Source organism: Apiospora marii, assembly GCF_038362585.1.
Source record: "Apiospora marii strain CBS 49790 chromosome Unknown utg000009l_segment0_segment0, whole genome shotgun sequence".
In the NCBI taxonomy this organism is placed as follows: domain Eukaryota; kingdom Fungi; phylum Ascomycota; class Sordariomycetes; order Amphisphaeriales; family Apiosporaceae; genus Apiospora; species Apiospora marii.
The window spans coordinates 1,796,937-1,818,159 of NW_027117381.1; the positions used below are offsets into that span (position 1 = coordinate 1,796,937).

The following is a 21,223-nucleotide window of genomic DNA, read 5'->3' on the forward strand; positions in this document are numbered from 1 at the left end:
AGGTTCTGTCTCTATTTGCTCTGACGGGAATCACCTGCTTCTTCTTTTCCCCTCGCACTGTGCTGGGCTTATGCTCGTTGCTCACACTTGGTGTGATGCTTCAGGTTCCCAGTCATCATCAAATCGTCCCAACTGGATTCGCTTGGGCTCCGTGTGTGGCTTTTTCCCTCTTCCCTGCACCGTCCATCCTTGCGGATAGGGAAACGGGTGGCATAGCTAGCGGCAGGCATCAGGCACGTAGGAGAAGAAAAGGAGCGCACTGCACTGCGACAATAGAACGCGCCAGAGAGAGCCAGAGAGAGGATCCGTTAGTAAAAAGGGCACTTGGGCCCAGCGGAGAAGAAGCAACATCACAGAAAGAGGTGCAGGCTGCGAGCGTACTGTACAGTGTACGGTACGTGTGAGGTGTATCCCCCCTAAGGCTAGTGCTGGTGCCAGCATTAAGATACGACTACCTTGTACCTGACAAAATCTCACGTCCTTACAGGCCCGCGGGCGCTCGTACCTTGCTGGGTCTATCCTAGCCCTGGTCCGGTCTGGCGTCGCTGGATGCTCCTCTCCTGCTACTCCCAGTCGGCTGTCTCCAGTTCTTCGCTGCAGGTGTGTGGGCGTGTGGTGTGCTTCCTTTCCTTTCCTTGGTAGTGGTGCTCTGTCTGCTACGCTGCTTGGGGTGCCAAAGTGGGCTCGTCCAAGCAAGTGTCTTAAAAGTGCCAGTAGGCCAATCTCTCCCAATCCTTTTTCATTACAACCATCCTCCTCCTACTCGACAGACATTCACACTCCCTCTCCTTCCTTCCCTCTATCCTCCTTCAATCCGAATCCATTCATTCTCCTCCCCTACCGACAAGCAAGCCCCTCCCGAGAGACTCAGCTCGAGCCATTCATAAGGAGGGAAGGAAGAGAGTCTGAATCTGGGCACCAGTCATTACCAAGCTTCGCCCATACTCCCCACCAGTCCGCCCCCATAGAAAAGGAAAAAGGAATTAGGGTCGAGAAGAGATGATAGCAGAAGAACAGTAGATCTTAAAGGAGTTGGTTACCAGTCGACCAATCTTCTTTTCTCCCCTGCTTCCTCTTGGTTAACTCCAATATCTCTCTTCTGCCAATTTCCCTGTGATACAATTGGAATTCCTCGGCCTTTTTCGACCAGGAATTTACAATTTGACACAACTCCCCCTTCGGGTCCTTCCACCATCCGTCCTCCGTCAGACTCCCGGCAAACTTTCATTCCTCGGCCGCCGCCCTCCACGCCGTCGACTACCGTGTGTCAATTTACTGCACACCTGGAATCTGACTTTGGCTCATCGCAATCAAGTGGATCTATCCCCCAGATTGTACCGGCTTTAGACCAACACTAGGTCTAATCCCGGATTCTGAGGATATTCCATACGACCTACATGATCTAAGGCGTCGCCTGAAGCTGTAGAGCTGTGCAAGTGTCGAGGTGCGTACCAATTTTTCCCAGCCACCGGTTCGGCTGCGCTGCGCTGCGAATCCAGCAACCTACGGCAGCTAACAAGCAGTTTCGTCGTGTAGTATCGATACTGTCGAGGCCTAGTTACTCACGGTCTTTCTCCGCACTCGCAACTCTACGTCGACATCGACCAGCTTTCGTCTTGGGACTCGTTAACTCGGTGTTCCCATCCAGCTAATCAGGAAAATACTCAATTTCCTGGTCTCAATCGTGGCGGTAAGGGCTCTTTTTTTATCCAATTGTTTTATTCTCCGGTGCAAGTGCCATAAGTGGTGAGAGGCGGGCTCTGCATAGGAAATGGCGGCATTTACGTGCCAGTCCAGCCACACGGGCTCCTTCCCCACCAATCGAGGGATTGGAGCTTGGAGCCTATTGATGCCTCGGATTGTCACCCTGGCTGCAGGGGAACTCAGCCTGCGATATTGGGTCTCAACTGCGTCCCTGTCGATGGACGGTGGAGCTGGTGTATCATTGAATGACCCGCAGCTAACGGAGATCGTTACAGAAGCATTCACCCGAAGCCTCTCTCATAAAGAGCTACTCCTTACCCGAGTCCTCTTCTCGAATCTTTCCATCAATCTGATTTCCTGTTTCGGCACTTTTTTCGGCCACGGTCATTCATTTTCTGGAATCATATTCATCACACTCTTTTAATACTGTAATAATTCACGGTTCACGCAGTTGGGATCTGTCACTCATTCGACCCCTTCTTAGCCTGACCATAATTCTTCCACTCACTCAGCAACTACAACAACAACAACCGATCAATCAATCCCCCAAGATTCCTGGAGAACCTGGCCGTCACTCTTTCAGCACCAATTGCGTGGAACATCACCGAGATACAACAAACACTACTACCTAATCCTTGATCATGGCGTACGTCAACGACTCGACCGACAGCGGATACTTCGCAGGTCCCGATGAGGTCCAGAACCTGCGCCTTCCCCTCCGGGAGACTGCCAAGCTGCTGGCACGAAACCGACAAGAAATGATTGGCAACGAGCTCTCGCGCCTCTCGAGCGAAGAGTACTTGGAGGACATCATGCAACACATGCGACACATGGAGGACGAGACCCTGCCCGATGCGAACTTGATCGACATGCAGCGTGAGATCCAATGGTTTATGCGACCTTACCTTGTCGACTTCCTCATTGAGGCACACGCCGCCTTCGCCCTCCTCCCCGAGACTCTGTTCCTGACCATCAACCTTCTGGACCGTTACTGCTCTAAGCGCGTCGTGTATAAGCAACACTACCAGCTCGTGGGCTGCGCCGCTCTTCTCATCGCTGCCAAGTACGGTGATAAGAAGGACCGAGTCCCGCAAATCAATGAACTGAACAACATGTGCTGTGGTTTGTACGACTCGGGCATGTTCACACAGATGGAGATGCACGTTCTGAACACCCTCGAGTGGGCTATTGGCCACCCCACTGTCGACTTCTTCTCGCAGCTTATCGTTGCTGAGGAGGCTGATGACCGTGAGGTCGAGCACATGGCCGGCTACCTTTGCGAGATCGCCCTTTACCACCGAGAGTTCGTCTCAACGAAGCCTTCGATCATGGCCCGATCCTCCTTGGCTCTCGCCCGCGCAATCCTTGGCCGACCCGAAATCAACGATGGAGAGTGGGATCAGGTCGAGAACGCCACCCTGTTGGCATTGTCGCAACAGTTGCACCAACCCTCCATCACTCTGTCACGAAAGTACTCCTCGCCGCACCTGTCTCGTGTCTCCGGAAAACTCTCGGACTTCTTGGCACACCAAGCAGCTATCTCGCGACGTGCTGAGCCCCCGTCCCCGCCCGCTGAGCCGGTACTGTCAACCAAGGCATCCAGCATCTACAGCACCCCTCAGAAGGGTGGTGCGGTGATTGGAGTTGCCGATGGCTACCTGACACCCCCGATTACTCCGGATGGCGTCCACTTCGGTGTGGCCGACCCGATGAACAAATATGTTCCCCCTCGGTGCCCAGTCACACCGACGCCTCAGCCCACCAGCATGCCCTCTTATCCTCAGCAACAATCACAACAACACTTGTCGCAATACACCTCGTACTCGCACGACGAGTATCAAGGGCAAATGGTGATGCATTAATCTCATGGCATGGCTAAATTGGTCCCCACTTGACCGCCTCAGCCCCCTATGGGCTTCCTCGTGTCCTGCGCTTAGGCTGCACCGACACTTTTCTCGCCACCATCGCATGGACACAGTGTACAACGGAAGAAAAAAGATTGCATAAATTGACGGTTCAGGAATATTTCCCCATGGCATTAGCGACTTTGTTTGATTTGTTTTTCTTTCCCGGTCATACCCATTGAGCGCCTGTTTTGCGCCACGAAAAAAGAGAAACGGCAAGACCACCTTCGACAAAAAAAAAAAAAAATCTGATTCCCCATCTAGTACTGAACGGAAGATATCTGGCAAGACGACTTTCGGCCAGCTACAACGCATTCTATTGCACGGGAACATCTACGGGGCGACGCTCAGAGCGGTTGAGCACGTACAGAATCACAGATCTCTCGGTTAGCAGCGATGAAGCGGAAGCGTTGTGGATACAAAAGAGAATGAAAGATGGGCAATTTGTGACATTCTCGCGGAGGAAAGGAAGCCAAAAAAAGGGGTCGACATTTTTTCTACAGGCGGAGTCCTACCAGGATGGCTTCTTGGGAGAATCTCGCATGGTTCGAGATGATATCTTCTGGAAGGCGTTTGGGGCCCCATTTTCAGTGAGCACCATGGGTCACGCACGCCACTACGCAACAGGCCTACTACTACTCTTCTCCTTGAGAAGCGTTCTAATTGTTGTGGGTGTGGCATGGCTATGGGTTTGCACGGATACACAGGGGGCGATGGATGGGAGGGTTCGCTCATAGGAGTTGTCAACGGCGAATGCCTGGCTGATGGGCATCTACCTTTTTTTTTTTTTTTTTTTGCTTTGCCGCAGAACGCAAATAGGCAATGAAGAGATTAAAACCTCTGCAAGTCATCATTCTCCGACATCTGTGACGTACCTAGTTTGTAAATTGAACATTGAAAACCTCATTCCTTGACCCCTTCACAGTTTGGCAGATGTCGTCCGAACTACCTAAACTGCCTTACCTAATGTTTGCTCTGTGCCTGCATCGAATGCCCATAGTTTGGCTCCCCTGCTCCCCTGGCATGGGTGATCCTTAGTGAGCCTTAGCCAGTATCCGTCTCATTTCATTGGTTGGAGCTACCCCTGCACGCGCATGAAGATGATCCAATGACAACTCACCGTAATTTCGATTTCCGCCCAATCACGGATTGGCAGGATTTCTGTTAATCAAATATCCACGTTGGTTGACGTGTTGGCATCAGTCCCCTAAACACTGTCTCTCCTCTCGGATGAAATGCAGATTGAGATTTCAATGAACTATGAACTCCTCCAGCCCATTGCATTAGCCTTCCATAAAGGCGATCCACATTTCGCCGACCGACTTCCCTCGAGAAATTCCAGCCGTACTGTGCCAGAAAGATCGAGTTGGCACGGAGGGAGGAGTTAGTGAGAGAGAGGATCACGTCAAAAGAGAGTATCGGTCTGAGGACAACTACTCCAGACAGTACGTGGTGAAATTGGAACCCCCCAGCCTATCTAGCAGATCCAGTCAGCCGCAAGGCTTGGGAAAGGTCGGTCATTGTTCACGGGCGAGGTTGGAGATCACCCATCCAGAGCAGAGGTTGGCCTTGACCGGTGGCGTGGGAAAACGAATGTCTTATCTTGTCGGGTCGGGTCTCGACTGTCACTCACAGGAGGGTGACATCATGTCTTTGCCTGAGACCTGAGATTCATCGTTGATCACCACCTGGAATCTTCCGGAAAACGAATTACCGGGGTCATCTTGTCTCGAAATAGCGAATTTTGCATTTGTCAGTTGTAGCGTGGTTGGAGGGTGTCAGATTGCGCTTTTAGACTTCTAGATCTGGGACAAAGGGGAAGACATGTCAAAAAAGGCTACTACGACCCAATGGCAAATGAATCACAATCTACATCCTCGCCATGTCGATAATAAGGAAATTTGCAGAGTTTCGATTCATTCAGATGTAGGATTTTACACGCCTTAATCTGAGCACTCCTGTATTACGAAAAACAAGTCATGTCCTACTGCCAGAATGAAAAGAAGAGACGAGCAAAGCTTCTCCATCTCGTAGGCTCCATATCCACGATGGAAGTTCTGGAGGTGAAGTAGCGGTATATGGAGAAGCCCCGAACTTCGCGCCCACGAGCGACCCCTCTTCCTGGCCCATTTCTGATCTGAGAATTCGGCAGAGGAGCGGTATGGCATTGTCGACGATCGTGACAACACACGAAAGTGTGACTTGTCCAGAAGGTGGTGTCGGTCTCGGTGTCGGTGTTGATGCTGGCCGCCCTCAGGCCCTCCCTAACCTCCTCACCCCGAGACCCCCCAGCTGTACGTACGCCTAACATGCCCAGTAGGGATATGGATATGGGCCGTGTATCCCAGCCCATCCGCTTCCTCTGCCATACAGGAACCCGGTCTGTCTGGCTTTTGCAAAATCTGCTCATGTCGTGCATTCATGGGATGGGCCAATCCACACCCAAGACATGCCCAATGCACTGTATGTAGGTACATACTACTCCGGCTGGTCGCGAATAGTTGCATGGTTGGCTTTGACTCTCGGGCAGCCCAGCATGGCCATGGCTTGGTGGACCTGCGCTCAGCCCCGTCATGTGGCAGACCTCGAGCCATCATGGGCCACCGGCGACGCTCCCAGACAGCAGGGCGTACCGCTTGATCACCAATCCCCAGAGGTTGATCCATTCAGGTTCTCCGTGTGTACAGCTCAACCGGATCCGTCCGTCCAGTGTGGTCCTGGGTAGCAAGTAGCCGAAGGAAGAAGGGTCTGCCTGATCCAGAAGGTGGGCGGGCTGCATATAACGCTTATATAGTATCCATGTATGGTGGATTATGGAAGTACTTACAAGGCACCTTCGCTTATGTTGGCGTCGACTATGAAATATGCATAAAAGCACGTCTGGTTATGTAAGACGCTCGGCCTGACTTTGATAATTCGGCACTGGCAACAACTGCCTGAGCTCGAGGGGCGTTGCCTATTAATGAAAACGGTGTAGCTTAGTGCAGTTGACTGTATATGCGCCACATCGTATGTCGTCGATGCGGTTGGTTTGGCTTGACATCAGGTGGAACTAATGCATCATCGTTACCGACGTCGACAAGTGGCTAATATAATCCGTCTAACATGATGCGTATTTCACATACGACCATATCCTGCTGAATACTAGGGATCCCGTCCGCTCTCCCATATATAAGCAGCAGAGAGCCGAATTAGTACTAGGGTCGGTGACGACCTGGGAATCCTCGGTGTTGTATGTTTTTGCATTTTTGCTGCTCGTATATATATGTAGTGAGCGGTCGAGTAGTTGGCCATATCACCATCACAGATGCCGTGACCATTTGCCTGCACGACTTGGTTGTCTTCTTTTCTCTCTTTTTTCCCCATCCCCGTCTTTGCCTCCTGCAACGACCGTGATCAATCCCGTCGCGGCGCACCAAGACTTGTAGAGACTCCTTACTGTTTGGGGCTTAGTTGTCGCGTGGAAAGAGTGCTGGATCGAAACAGTCCTAATTTCCGTATCTCTCCACACTCGCTCAACAGAGATAGCGGCAACTCCGCAATGGCGAACTCGGCATGGGCGCGACTCCCGCATTGGGCTTTTTGCCTTGCTTGCCGTCTTGCTTCCAAGGAAACGATGCGACGAGAAAACTGTAGATGGGGTAGTTCACGGCAATGGGCTTTCTAGAAGCTGCATCCCGGCACTGGCAGAATGCCTCTCTGTGCACAGTCGCGAACTAGGAGAGGCCAGGAATTACATGTCATTGGTGGAAAACTTGGCGTTCCGACGCAGCCCCTCCATCCTTTCCAGTCCGGCTGCCCTTCTTACTACTTACTATCTAGCATGTTTCACCAACATGCCAACGAGTGGGTTGTTCATCAAGTTGATGCCCTGCTTTCCCAGACGGGCAAGATGTTCCGCCGGGCGCTGCAACCTTTCTGGTATACCTGACAGAGGGCCGTCCATGGTTCACGTCGGTGACAGGTAGCACTCGCTTGCTATAAGATGAGATGGGCAGTGGTGATAGGGCTTAGCCCACCTCCGTGATGGATGCGGGAAGCTACCCGCCGTTGTCACTGTCATCTCATGAGCCGGGTCGCTGGGATCAGCTCGGACGAGCGACTGACTGACTCGACTGACTGGTGGGATGTCTCTCCGTGACAGCACTCCCTGATAGAGATCCATCCCGTCAGGTTGGCAGACGGGCAAATGTGGCTCCACCTATGGAGCCAGGAAGGCCTGTTCGAACCCCTCGGGCGAAATGACGTTCGTCCCATGTTGATGTTGAGGATAAAGATACTCCGAAAGAGGACGGATGTGGTAAGGATCTATCCATGATAGAGAGACGTTCTCTTTACCAGGGAAAGTAGGTAGTACATATAACGCCCACCGGCTCCTGGACGTTGATCTACCCGAGTTTGGTTCTCATCATCTGTTGATCCTATCCCACCCTCGTTACCACTATATATAATAATTTTGCCGATCAATATGAGATTCGCCAGCTCCATCAGCGCCGTGGCCGCGCTCCTGGCCTCCTCGGCCGCGGCTGCCGGCGTGGTCGGCTCCGCTGAGGGTTTCGCTAAGGGCGTCACCGGTGGCGGCAATGCCAGCCCCGTCTACCCGAAGACCACCTCGGAGCTCGTCTCCTACCTCGGCGACAACCAGGCCCGTGTCATCGTCCTGGACAGGACCTTCGACTTCACCGGGTCCGAGGGTACGGCTTCGGGCACCGGATGCGCCCCCTGGGGCACCGGGTCGGCTTGCCAGGTAAGATACCAAGTCCCAGCAAGAAGTATGCCTCCAAGCAGAGAAAGAGTCTTTGACTAACACATTTTGTTCTCGGGATTAGCTCGCCATCAACCAGAACGGCTGGTGCGACAACTACCAGAAGTCGGCCCCCAAGGTCTCGGTCAGCTACGACAAGGCCGGCACGCTCGGCATCACCGTCAAGTCCAACAAGAGTCTGATCGGCCAGGGCACGGCCGGTGTCATCAAGGGCAAGGGCCTGCGCCTCACGGGCGGAGCCAAGAACATCATCATCCAGAACATCCACGTCACCAACGTCAACCCCAAGTACGTTTGGGGTGGCGACGGCATCACCCTGGACGGCACCGACATGGTCTGGATCGACCACGTCAAGACCTCGCTCATCGGCCGCCAGCACATCGTCCTGGGCGAGAGCGCCTCGAACCGCGTCACCATCTCCAACTCGGAGATTGACGGCTCGACCTCGTGGAGCGCCACCTGCGACGGCCACCACTACTGGGGCATCTACGTGACGGGCTCGGCGGACCTCGTGACGCTCAAGGGCAACTACATCCACCACACGTCGGGCCGCTCGCCCAAGGCGGCCGGCAACGCCCTCGTGCACGCCGTCAACAACTACTTCTACGCCAACTCGGGCCACGCCTTCGAGGTCGACGCCGGCGGCATGGTCCTGGCCGAGGGCAACGTCTTCCAGAACGTCAACGCCCCCGTCGACAGCACCGTCGGCGGCCAGCTCTTCACCGTCTCCAACGGCGGCGGCGCCTGCAGCAGCGCCCTCGGCCGCAGCTGCCAGGCCAACGCCTTTGGCTCCTCGGGCGCCTTCTCCCGCGCCGACACGGGCTTCCTCAAGAACTTTGGCGGCAAGAACGTCGCCAGCGCCGATACCGCCGCCAACGCCAACGGCTACGTCCGCGACCGCGCTGGTGTCGGTAAGATCTAAGAGGTCTTGTGCATATAAAACATCATTCTTGTATATACACTTATTGAGCGAAATGGAAGCAGTGTCTCTACATAGACTGCTTGTAAATACACCATGTCATCCATCACATACACTTTTTGGTTCTGGTCTACGCTGCTTTGCCCCTTCGTAGAGGACATAGAGCCGTTTAACGAAAGCGTAAATCGTATGGTGAATATCAAGTCTCGTTATGTGCGCTTCTACGCATTGATCTACCGTAAACTACTAGAGATCGTCATGTGGTGTGTTGGCGAAAACAAACCGGCCTATAACATTCCGCCAAGCTGCAAGCGATGAACATTTCTTCGCATGTGTATGCCCAGTCTGCTGATACAAAGACCTTAGGCTTAACCTTGTGTAATCATCCTCTCTGTCGCTACCCTCTAGTTTTCCATATTCCCATTAGCCGGTATTCCGTTGTCGACCGGCGCTTTCAGCCACCCCTTATGTTCGACTTCGCGGATCGCCCTCTTGAACACGTCGCCCATCATGCGCCAGCCCTCGCTCGTCGGGTGCATCCCATCGGCCTGGATATCCTGCAGACCCGGACGGCCGAGCAACCCCTGGTCCGGATGCATGTCCGCGAGGGCGATGTGGCGGCCGTCCCGCGCGAGGTCCGTAACCACCTGCCGGATCTGCGCGTTGAAGCTCTGGATGCAGCGCTCGAACGCGGGGTTGGGCGACGTGATGAGTGTGGATAAGATGACTGTCACCATTGATGCTGCTGCCGCCGTTGTGTTCGCCTTCGTGTCGCGAGCGCCAGCGCGCGGTGTGGCATCGCCCGCTTCGAACAGGTACTCGACAAGCTCTTGTGTATGGTCCAAGGCGTGCGCGGACCCCTGCGTCGGGTCCTGGAAGCAGTCGGATGCCCCGGCGTGTACGAGGACGAGGTTCGGGCGAGACTGGGGCACGATGGCAGGCAGGCCGGCGGTGAGGTCTTTGACGCGCCGAGCAGGAAAGGCCTCGACATCGTTATCCTTCAGGTCTCCGAAACGGTTCTGTGACCAGGCACCCAATGTGTTAGACAAAGACAACTAGGTATCGAAGAATACAGCACAAAATGCAACAACAGAGAGAGAGAAAGGATATGAAAAGAAGAAAATACTGACACTGCCCACACAGTTCACCGGATTTCCCAAGCCCACGATCCAGTCCCGGACCTGCCTGCGGTACCCGGCCTGTTCTGGCTCGCCGAGGGTGATGGAAGCCCCGATGAACATGAGACGGATCGGGATGCCGCCGGCGAGTGTCGCATTCTCGCGGCCGTGCCACGGCAAGCTGTGGGTAATGTGGGATTGCACGTCATGGACATCGACAGGACCGGTGAGCCGCGACAGCATCGCTATATAGTAAGCACAGTTGTCCATAAAACAAGAGGCATGTCATACCGAGTAGCAGAACAAGGCCCGTTGCCACGACCAAGAACCGGTAGCACCCATTCAGCTGTTGCCATCGCACGGCCAGCGGCGCGCCGGCAACCCGGTATCGCGACAACATCATCATCATCAGTCTGTCTTTCCGCGGATGACGACGGTCTTTATTCTCCTCGTAATGGATCAAGTTACGCCAAAGAATGCTGAAGTGGCATGGTTGGTCAATCGTTTCAAATATGTGCAGTGAAGATCAAACACCGTTCCATCACCAGGCGCGAGATCATAACCACATCAAGAGAAGCTGCGCATGGTGCATTGAAGTGTCGCTGTGAGGTGCCAAGACCAGCAAACATCCATATATTGATTGGATGTTACAAGTCGGGGAATGCGAGGTGGTGAGGTTCAACGTCAGCCAGCCGCTAATTTTAGGCGAGCTGAACTGTCCGATGCACTAGGGCAGGCCGCTGTATTTCCAATTCGTGTTGCACGGCAGATGAACAAGCGATTAATTAATTCACGTCTTCTGGGGAAACACCAAAGAAAGTGGTGAGTGGTCAGATATTTACTTCGTCAATTCAGATGAGTGGTTGCCCCTGTCACCCCTTTCAGGCTTGGGAATACATCTATCTACAAGCCTGATATCATATTTCATTACGTACAAAACCCAAGAAACCCCTTCCGCGCCGATTTGGTAGCTTGAACTGATAATACATGCTTCTTGAAGTTTTGGAATCATATTGCCAGGAGGCTACCAGTTCATATCTCAAAACAACAAACTTATCCCATGGAGAGAATCTACGTCGGTACTGTAGCCAGTGGGCCATTACCAAGGGGTGTTACTCCTGATGGCCATTCGTAGGCGTCCTCAGCCGGATCTGAATCACGAGGGTCATTGGTTGGCTGGTTCAGGCCTGTAATTGCACAGGGCGAAGTGTTCTCGTTCGTCGTCGTAGTCGGTGTTGGGCATGGTCCAGACCCCCCGCTACTGGTAGCCGACGTAAGTGAGAATAGTGAGCTATCCCCGCTGCTACAGCTCGTTACCAGACTTTACGAACCGCCTTGGTTCCAGCCTACGCCGCTCGGCAGTACTGCTTTGGACCGCTGTGTAGACTGGCCATCGGGGTTCGCCTGCTCGCCGAACTGCGCCCACCCCCGAGCCTGGCCATCCGGACTGTAGCAGCTCAGGGCCCAGTCACCACCGCAGACCTGAGTCTTGTCACCGGCGCAAGGCGTTGAGCATTTTGCCACGTCATCGAGTTTCTCGGTGCCGTTGAGGAAGTGACCGCAAAGGCACCTGTTGCCGGACGATGTCGCGGCTAGGGTATAGCCAGCAACCAAGCAGCGACGGACGCAGATCTCGTTGGTCAGAGGCTGCCCGAGATTGACCTCCGGCGCCCCAGCCAGCACCGGTTGATGGGGCTGATCTGCCCAGTATCCTGCATACGCCCACCCCGAAGCGTCGTTTTGGATAGTCGGCTTGGGTGCAGCCGAATATGCCATGGCCCTTGTCACGGGGCGACGCAGGGGTGGCGGCGCCGCAGCAGCGTGGCTTGATGATGCTGCTGATACTGTGCTCGACGTTGCAGGGCTCTTGTCGGTTGGTTGGGGGACACAGAACCACCCGCTACTGCAGTCAGCGCAAGGCCAACCAAAGCATCCGTTGGGGCCGGTCTGAGCTGGGGTCTGTGGTGCCGGACAGAACCAGCCATCGATACAGTCGTCGCACGTGTAGCCGATATGAGGACAAGCTCCGCTTCCCGTATCTCGATCATCTAGAGACATTGCTGGTTGCGTAACGCATGATTGGATTGGATAACTGCAAGTCTCTGGTTGGCTCGATTGCGATGAGCAACTGCACTGGGATTGGCTCGTCTCCAAGGGACAGTGACACGTCTGCGGGTCGGTCGAGCAAGGAGACGGGGTTGAGCATGGGAGGTTGATCAAGATAGTGGAGGTAGACGTAACACCGGCCCTTTTCGAAGAGGAAGGTCAGCAGTCGCCTGTACAAAGACGGGCTTTGCCAGAACTCACATGTACACCGTGTTGGTGGCAGTGGCAGTTTCCGACCCTTGAGCACCAGCAGTCGTCGTGAAGGAAACGGCAACAGTAGGAAGCGATGCTACGGCAAATTTTAGTCACGTACCATGTGTGACATCGACAGGCTCTTACCTCCGGGGTTAGCCATCGCCGCCGGACTTCCTGTGGGTGAGGATTTGTCGCCGCCGCTCGTCCACAACCCACCGGCTACTGTGCCTTCTGGAGGACGAGCCGTGGCTGTAGATGAAGGCCCACTGACTGGAACAGACTCTGGGCTACCTACACTGGCAACTGTGCTGGGCGATGAAGCAGAGAGCTGTTGCTCCAATATTAGGACGTCGATGGGAAGTGGACCGGCAAGTGCGATTCCAGCCAGGAGACTACCCCCGGTGCCCCAATGACTCGATGATGTACCGGGCAAAACATCATTTTCGGTTAAAAGATTGTCTAGACCACGTTTGACGGGCCCCTCGGCAGGTTGTTGTATATCACGGAGCTCATCTTGGTCAGGCGGAGAGGAAGAACCGGGGGTGACAGCGTGGCTGCGTAGCAGTCCGACGACCGAGTGACTGTTGAATTTGGATGTAAAGTAGAAGAAAAGAACCAATGTGACTATTGCTGCTACCCCGAGCCTCAAAATCCTCCGAGAAGGAGAATTGGGAGCCATCCGGATCGGAGAAGTTGGCCGGTGGCAGATATTTGCTTACAGTTGAGCAATGCGAAGCAGAAGCAGAGATGTGAGTGCTGATCTCCAAAGAGAACCCAATTGACCAAAAATGAGAATCAAAAAGACCAAAAGGTATGGGGGATGGAGTTAGGATCAGTGATAGGGCCAAGATGTCTTGGTGGTGAGTATTAAAGGGGTGATGGCCGAGCAGAATCCCATTAGTTAGGCTGGCCAATGTGTTACTGCTTGCGGATGATCTCAACTTGATTGAACTCATGTGTTGCAACTTCCCAGATTGGTACTCGCCAGAACGAAGGTTCCGGCCTGAGGCAGTAGACACATGATAAAGTTGGCATCGATGATGGAAAATGGGAAGCAGCATTCGGAGGTATCGCACCATCACAGGTTCGTTCAGGCACAAGAAGCTACTGGTGAAACCTACCACCCAGACGTGGCCATTCACAATGTACCCGAGTTAGTGCAAGTGAAGCGAGCTAGGGCAACAGCAATTAGTATGCCTGACCGTGATCTCGTCATCAAGTGGCATCGAACACTGAATATGGTCAATATGCACACCAGCCTGGATACACCGTGCTCTGAACATCCTGCTCGGAAAGAGACACAACGGCCCAGGCGTATCACTTCCATGACGGCATTCACAACATTAATATCAATCGATCGAACATGGCGTGTTGTTGTTTGTCAAACGTCAGATTTCATTAGCTATGCCTTTTTTGCTAACCACGTATCTGATCCCTGTATGGCCAGAGTGTCCGGCCACCAATGCAGTACAAATCAAAGCCTTAAGCCCACGCCGAGTTCCCGAAAAAGACACAGCCCTCTGCTTCCTTCTCTAGTATCGCTTGGTCTCGCGGAGAGAGTCGGCAAACTCGTCCAACGGGCTGCGGATGAGCTTGGTCTCCTTCCACAGGTTGGGGGTCAGGAAACCGTAGGTGTTGGAGATAGCGGCGAAGGTAGCCTTCAGGGTGTTCTCGAGAGTCTTGGTAGAGCCGGAAGACGAGGTGTAAGCGTCCTCAATACCAGCCAGCTGAAGGAGACGCTTGACGCAAGGGGAAGCGACGATCTGAGTACCACGGGGGGCGGGGATAAGCTGCAACATAAGAGTCAGCAATTGTATTTCAAGGCATTAGTAATTATATCGGGTGGGTTCCACATACACGGACGGTGACGGAACCGCACTTGCCAGACTCCTTGACGGGCAGGGAGTGAGGCAGACCAAGGTTGGTACCCCAGTATCCGCGGCGGACGGGGATGACGCTCAGCTTGGCGATGATGATGGCGGCACGGATGGCAGTGGCGACTTCCTTGGAGGTCTTGATACCGAGACCGACGTGACCCTCGGAGTCACCAATGATGACGATGGCCTTGAATCGGGTACGCTGACCGGCACGGGTCTGCTTCTGGACGGGCTTGATCTGTAGTCGGGGAAAAAACGAATTAGCAATTGTGCCTGGCGAATTATTGATTTCCGTCGCAAAATCCCCCAGTATTATTGAAACGCCCAAAATTCGCCCAAAGGCCGAACTGGGCTTTTCCTCGGTCGCAAACAAAATGTTGAATTGCAAAAACGCACCTTCATGACCTCATCCTTGAGCTTGGGCAGGAAGAAGTCGACGATCTGGTACTCCTTGATGGGGAGAGAGTGCAGGTAGATCTCCTCCATGCTCTTGATCTTGCCAGCCTTCACGAGACGGCCGAGCTTGGTGACGGGCTGCCACTCCTTGGACTCATCGCCCTTGCCGCCGCGGCGACCACGTCCACGTCCACGGCCACGGCCGCGATCTCCACGGCCTCCAAAGCCGGCTCCACGAGCAGGTGCAGCGCCACCACGGTCAGCCATGTTGACTTATTTGTCGAGTAAATTCGTTTGGGCGGGAAAAGGGAATTGGCTGGGTGGGATTGTCGAGATGTAGATGGCCGCGCTGGGTCGTAGGCTCTTCCTTTTCGTGGTTGCGAAATTAATTCCTGGCTTGGGTGCAAGAGTCCACACCAAACGACCAATTCAGAAAATCCTCGGAAAAATGTCAGCTGTGCGCCGGTCCGCGGGGTCCTACCGGGTTTGGCCTTTAGGGCTATTTTTCTCGAGCAAGTTAGGTAGAGAGCCTGGTGTGGATGGTCTGTGCACGACTTTAGTGGGGTTTCTTTTCTGGCATCTGCTGCAGCTGCCAGCCTTAGCAACTGCACGTAGTATGGGAACTTTCAAAAGGTTATGTAATCACATGAAGACCACATGCAATTGCAGCAGGTGAGCTGATCAATGACATAAATAATTGAATCGTTTAGTAAATGAAGTGACGATACAACACGGCTCCAATGTCTACGTGGATCTGTATGTACCAAGCGAAGAGGACAGGGTCTGTCTACTGCGAAAATGCCCCGTATATGAGCTCTCACTATCTCATCACCAGCTTCCTCGTCGCAGCTCGTCTCGTCCCCAACCTCCAACCAAGAGTGAAGGTGTAAGCGCAAGCTTTCTGGTGGGCGCTGGTACGATATCAGTACTATGAAGTGCATATGTCTTTTAGAGCCAGGCAAAGCAAAACAAATTCGCTTGTACGACGTCGCATCATGATCTCGTGTTCGTTACGCGGACGTGCCTTGCCAAAATGGCATAGCACTTTCATATGATTGATTACAGGATATTTGATGCTCAATATCATTCACGAACGCATCGAGGTTGAAATAAACATCATTTGATCAATGGTCCCGCTGACTTCAATTCGCTGCTCGCAGGCTTTCAGGCCCCCTATTTACTGTATCGAGACTGCCTCAACATAGAATGCACCCAGATTCCCATGTCGATATAAAAATTCCGTAATTATGGCCAATTCGCATGCAGAGAGTAGAGTGGTCGCGTCGCCAAGGGGACACATGCGTGTGCCCAACAAGTAAACTCATGAATAGACGTCGCTGCTCATTCGTAACAATGGATCGCGGATTCCTTAGTAAGGAGGGTATCTAGTCGTTCAAATCAACAACCGTTGCAACTCGGCTTTGCAACTAAAATGGTATCGTATTCATTCGTTCTTGCGAATGAGAGATTCGGAAGGCGTGACTCTTTGCGCCCATTCCCTGCATTGATGTTAGTTGCTGCTAATATCACGGTCGTCTGTGAGGGTCACTTACGTCCAACCGCCGTCGTAAACCTTTCGCTTCTCAGGAGATCCGTAGTTTGCCATCTCAAGTGCTGTGTCGATGACAACAGCAGTAACTCCAGTGCCACATGACGAGATAACTGGCTTCTCCGGATCGACTCCCTTTTCTTGGAACAGCTTCTTTAGCTGATCAACCGGCAGGAAAGCCTTGGTTTGAGGATCCAGTACAGCGCTGAATGGTATGTTGATCGCGCCGGGCATGTGACCGGAGGAAAGACCCTCTCTCGGCTCAGGCGCAGTACCGTTGAACCTCCCCTCTGGTCTAGCATCCAAGATCTGCACTCCCTCGGCACCCTCTTTGTTGTAATCCAAGGCAACCTCCTTTACCTCCTCAAAGCTAGCCACCTTATCCTCGGGATCGGACTTAGGGATCGGATATGCACTGCACTCGACACTGTAGAGCTCGCCACTCTCTGTGGGGTGACCCTCGTCGACCCACAGCTTGAAGTTGTTCAGAATATGAACCTTGGCGTGGCCAAAAGCCTTAAGGGTCCAACCAACTCGCGGCGCGCTGAACATGCCCAACTCTTTCGTATCATACACCACAACTGTGTCATCTTTCCTGATACCGAGCTCGCTCATAGCAGCTGCGAAGTCTTTGGCGCTTGGCAACATGTGCGGGTACGGGCTGCGCTTGTCGATGACCTTATCGAGATCGAAAAACTTGGCTTTCGGGATGCGTTTCTCAACAAAGACCTGAATGCCTTTGCGCTCATCGTTGGGAAGGAACCATGCTGCACAGAGTGGGATCACACGTGGCTCGGGGCTGATCGGAGAAGGAGGGCTCTTCTTGAGCGCCTCGGCCAGCTCTTTGGGCGTGACAATATAGGAAGAGAGGTTTCGTCGCGACATCGTGAATTTGGACCCCGCAAAGATCTTTGATGTATGCCGCACCATTGCTGGCGAGCGAAACATTGCGACAGTGGCCATGGCCGTCGATTGCTTAAATAAAGCGCCGTCGGGTTTCGTTTTGTTTCCTCCGTAAATTCCTCCGACCGGTAACGGCTGATAGGTGGCGGAAACCGCGGGTCCAAGTCGATAATGCCTACCGTCGCAGTCGACTACTGCAAGCAATGGCCTTGGCAATTTTCTGCGCAGATGGCGTGATGGCAAAGGAGGAGACACCTTGACTGGAATAGAGGCAGTCTCGTGGCAAAAGTAAAGGCCCTGGATCGTGGAGATTCGTAGAGTAGAATTGAGCAACAACAGTGGAAAGCTTAAGCTGGAGCTGGAGGACGAGAGCTGCCCAGCCAACAATTGAAAAATGATTTGGAGTAAGAGGGTTGGGAGGGTTGCTATCGGGCTGCGGGGGTTCTATTGGACGAATTTGTATCACTTGCGTAATTCTTTCTCGGGATGAGGACTGCTACTAGCATCGATGCAAGAAAAGTGACGTAGTATTCTATGCTACCTGTTTTTCTCTTTGTTTTTGTTTGTTAAATTAAACAGGACATGGGCAGGGCATATGTATGGAGTTCTCTCTCTCCTCCTGCAAAATCGCAGTTGCCGATAAGCGATGAATCTTTGTTGACCACATGCACATCCAAACATGGATGCAGCATTGATAGGAATTGATAGGAAGCCGAAGCCCCAATGGAGCGGAGCTGCAAACGTGCAGCTGCTGGAGCTCAGAGCTGGGGATCAAACTATGGCGCTTCAGGCTTAGCGCAGCATGCTTCCTTGGATGATGGTGGATGGAGCCTGCTGTTAGATTGACCAGTAGCTGGAATCCATGCGGGCTCACTTTCACTGCAACTTCGCATGTGCATGGAAGTCTGTTATGTGCCCGATATCCTTGTTCACAAAGAGCACCTGTCCAACGATCGCTGGCTGGAAACATCTCAAAGTAAATAACTTGTTCATGGTGCTGTGAACAGCGTTATCGTCGTATACGACCAAAGGTTCATTTTCCGAGGTTACCCCCTACTCCTTTTCCTCGCCACAGCTCTCGCTTGGCCAATATGAAGGTCAAGATCAAGCAGTGGGATGCAGTGGCAAGCTGGCGTTGGAACTTGCCGGAGGAAGATGTATGCGGTATCTGCCAAGTTCACTTCGACGGCACTTGTCCGACATGCAAATATCCTGGAGATGACTGCAGTCTCTGTGAGTCCCCGACTCCCAACCCGTCCTTGTCTACGGCATCATGGATCGATCAATACTGATAGACGTTTAGTATCTGGAAAATGCGGTCACAACTTCCATATGGTCAGTGCTAGACCATGCTCAGGAAAATCGTTTTTAGCTGACCTTTCAAAGCACTGCATCCAGGAGTGGATCAAGCAGGAATCATCCAAGGGTCAATGCCCGATGTGCAGACAAAGTGAGTCATTCTATCTTGATCTTGGTCTGCCCTGAAATCGTGTAGCTGACCATATATCTCAGAGTTTGAATGGGGTCCAGATGCGGACCCACAGCAGGAACAACAGCATGACCAACAGCCTCAGGAAGGCCAGCAGCCAGGAGGTATGGTCATGGCCGATAGCTGAAGCCCCCTTTGACCACTAGTCATTCGAGGCTTTGGAGGCAAAGTCTTCGAACAGCCGCAACCTGATGTTACGTGTGTCTATAATATAGGACTGGGGTGAGATGACCATGTTCAGCCTGTGCAGACTCGGACTGTACCTGTCTAGCCGCTGCTCTCTACATACCCAGGAGAATGACCAGTCGCTCAGTGCGACCTGCTCGCCTACTATACGGGTCCAGGTCTACCTTACGGAAGTCGCGCTAAGCGAGCAGACAAGCGAGGTTTTCGATATGGACTTGCGAAATGGTATTATGGATAATATCGGTCCCCCTAATACGAGCAAGTATGATCTCGATTTCGCGGACAGTTATCAGAGCACCAGGGGGCATTTGTGGTGGGTACAATACGGCTTTCCTGTGTCGGAGTAAATGACATAAGGAATAGGGCCACTAAGCATGTACTACTGAGTCCGTTTGAGATTTACGATCTCCTTGGGAGAAGCTGCCTCCCACGAGCTTTCGGGGCAGTTAATGGTTGTGCTAGCAAGATATGAAATGTACATGGCCTATGTTTCTTAGGGAAGGGAGTATCCCATGAAAGGGGCACAGCCAAGCAGAGTTCTGGGGAAAATCGATACGCATGGGGGTCTCAGCGTTTCTTATCTACCCCAGCGCATTATGAGGATGACTAAAATACAATGTCTTGCCTGCTAGGAAAAGAAGAAATCATGAATATGTAGATGTTCTGCGATCTGGTGTTACACCTACCAATAAGCAGGGAGCTCTCAAGCCGGCGGCTTTGCCCCACGAAGCGATAAGATAGAAGCTCCCGCCCAACTTCTTAATGAACCCACTCGGTTTCTCCGCAGTTCGTGAATGACGGCACTAAAAGCAGTCCAGACAGGGCAGCACCAACAGCCTAGAGGGCGATCAGTTCTGGCCTGCCCTGCTGTGCAACGAGCTACTGCAGCTCCAATACGTTACTTCAAGGTTGACTTGCATTGATTGCACAGCACGCGTTTCGTGTCGCTTCTTCTCGTTCCCTCCAGTCCGATTCGATCCAACCAACAAGCAACTTGTTCTGGTTTCCGGACCCATCACTTCCCAACCCAAGCTTCCTTTCCAAATGTAAACCTTAGAGCTGGAGTCATGATGCGCCAATACCATTGCTCAGCCCAGCATCCTTTTGCCGCTTTCCTCCCCATCACCAACAACTGCCTAGTCGCCGCATCCACATCCACGTCGCCCCTCTGATTCTTGCCGCCCAACAATCCGACAAGATGACGGATCCCGCTAATGCGACTTCGCCCACCCACGAGCTGCAGCCTTCCTCCCCAGGAATCCCTACCGCTGACGAGCACGAGCAAGATGCACAGCAGCAAAGCCCGCCTTTCGCGCCCATCTACACGCTCGTAACCAACGCATCAACGCGGACGACGCATCATCCGCACGTTCATTACATCTTCAACGATGACGACCCCGACATTCTATCGCAAGCCCTCGCGCAACAGCACGGGCTGAATGTGGACGAGTCTACATCGGATCCCAAGTCTCGCAACCGGGCGGTGCTCCTGGATGTTGAGCCCGATGCCGACGGCGGCTACAAAGTGTCCTGGGCGTCCAGCCTCTCGCCGTCCTGGGCTGTTGTCGACGCGCAGCTAAGCCGGATAACCCCACCATCCGAAGCCGAGGGTCCCCATACGAGCGACCCTGCCGCGACCTCCCATAAGTCCGATAGGCTGATGCTGCGGATCGACGGTATCGAGGCTGCATCATCCATCGGCACTGAAAGCGAGTTGAGGCTTTCCAATAGGAGCGGACAGGGATCCGGTTCCGGCAGTAGTATAGGAAGCTCTCAGAGGGAAAAGGACAACGAGAGCTATTCTACTATTGTGGACGAATTCGAGAAGAGAATGGTCATGTTGCGGAAAATGGTTGATTCGAGTGAAGAGAGGAGACAGAAAGTAGATGCTGAGGCGAATGCGGAACCCATTTCCGCCATACAACACGAAATTCGTGTCACAGAGCCATCATAAGTATGAAGCTGGTCGACCCTAAGGCTCAGCATATCCATGGGGAGCCCCGCGGATACTCAGGAAATGGAAACTGCGCTTCACATCAAACGTGGCCTACCATTTGGTTCTCTTTGGCCACAATGAACCCGACGACAATCCTGCCGGTAGCAGGAGATCCA

General features: G+C 53.2%; 8 protein-coding genes across 8 annotated transcripts; 4 read left to right on the plus strand and 4 right to left on the minus strand.

Annotated features, from left to right (window-relative positions):
- Positions 1-2,345: 2,345 nt before the first annotated feature.
- Positions 2,346-3,566, plus strand: PG985_012110 (cyclin domain-containing protein; the record flags this gene model as incomplete). Its single annotated transcript, XM_066831877.1, has 1 exon — positions 2,346-3,566. The coding sequence occupies one exon, from the start codon at positions 2,346-2,348 to the stop codon at positions 3,564-3,566; it is 1,221 nt and encodes a 406-aa protein (XP_066679927.1).
- Positions 3,567-8,076: 4,510 nt separating this feature from the next.
- On the plus strand, positions 8,077-9,295 carry PG985_012111 (pectin lyase; the record flags this gene model as incomplete). The annotated part of the gene is made up of 2 exons (XM_066831878.1): positions 8,077-8,355; positions 8,438-9,295. 2 exons carry the CDS (start codon positions 8,077-8,079, stop codon positions 9,293-9,295), a joined length of 1,137 nt encoding a protein of 378 aa, XP_066679928.1.
- A 401-nt stretch (positions 9,296-9,696) lies between these two features.
- Positions 9,697-10,653, minus strand: PG985_012112 (carbohydrate esterase family 3 protein; the record flags this gene model as incomplete). The annotated part of the gene is made up of 2 exons (XM_066831879.1): positions 9,697-10,347; positions 10,423-10,653. The coding sequence occupies 2 exons, from the start codon at positions 10,651-10,653 to the stop codon at positions 9,697-9,699; spliced, it is 882 nt and encodes a 293-aa protein (XP_066679929.1).
- Positions 10,654-11,481: 828 nt separating this feature from the next.
- On the minus strand, positions 11,482-13,390 carry PG985_012113 (uncharacterized protein; the record flags this gene model as incomplete). Its single annotated transcript, XM_066831880.1, has 4 exons — positions 11,482-11,597; positions 11,742-12,502; positions 12,718-12,805; positions 12,856-13,390. 4 exons carry the CDS (start codon positions 13,388-13,390, stop codon positions 11,482-11,484), a joined length of 1,500 nt encoding a protein of 499 aa, XP_066679930.1.
- An 853-nt stretch (positions 13,391-14,243) lies between these two features.
- On the minus strand, positions 14,244-15,251 carry PG985_012114 (40S ribosomal protein uS5; the record flags this gene model as incomplete). Its single annotated transcript, XM_066831881.1, has 3 exons — positions 14,244-14,501; positions 14,569-14,826; positions 14,985-15,251. The coding sequence occupies 3 exons, from the start codon at positions 15,249-15,251 to the stop codon at positions 14,244-14,246; spliced, it is 783 nt and encodes a 260-aa protein (XP_066679931.1).
- Positions 15,252-16,428: 1,177 nt separating this feature from the next.
- PG985_012115 (uncharacterized protein) lies at positions 16,429-17,418 on the minus strand (the record flags this gene model as incomplete). Its single annotated transcript, XM_066831882.1, has 2 exons — positions 16,429-16,483; positions 16,538-17,418. 2 exons carry the CDS (start codon positions 17,416-17,418, stop codon positions 16,429-16,431), a joined length of 936 nt encoding a protein of 311 aa, XP_066679932.1.
- Positions 17,419-18,527: 1,109 nt separating this feature from the next.
- Positions 18,528-18,921, plus strand: PG985_012116 (uncharacterized protein; the record flags this gene model as incomplete). The annotated part of the gene is made up of 3 exons (XM_066831883.1): positions 18,528-18,669; positions 18,740-18,771; positions 18,823-18,921. The coding sequence occupies 3 exons, from the start codon at positions 18,528-18,530 to the stop codon at positions 18,919-18,921; spliced, it is 273 nt and encodes a 90-aa protein (XP_066679933.1).
- Positions 18,922-20,309: 1,388 nt separating this feature from the next.
- On the plus strand, positions 20,310-21,065 carry PG985_012117 (uncharacterized protein; the record flags this gene model as incomplete). Its single annotated transcript, XM_066831884.1, has 1 exon — positions 20,310-21,065. One exon carries the CDS (start codon positions 20,310-20,312, stop codon positions 21,063-21,065), a length of 756 nt encoding a protein of 251 aa, XP_066679934.1.
- Between the last annotated feature and the right edge of the window lie 158 nt (positions 21,066-21,223).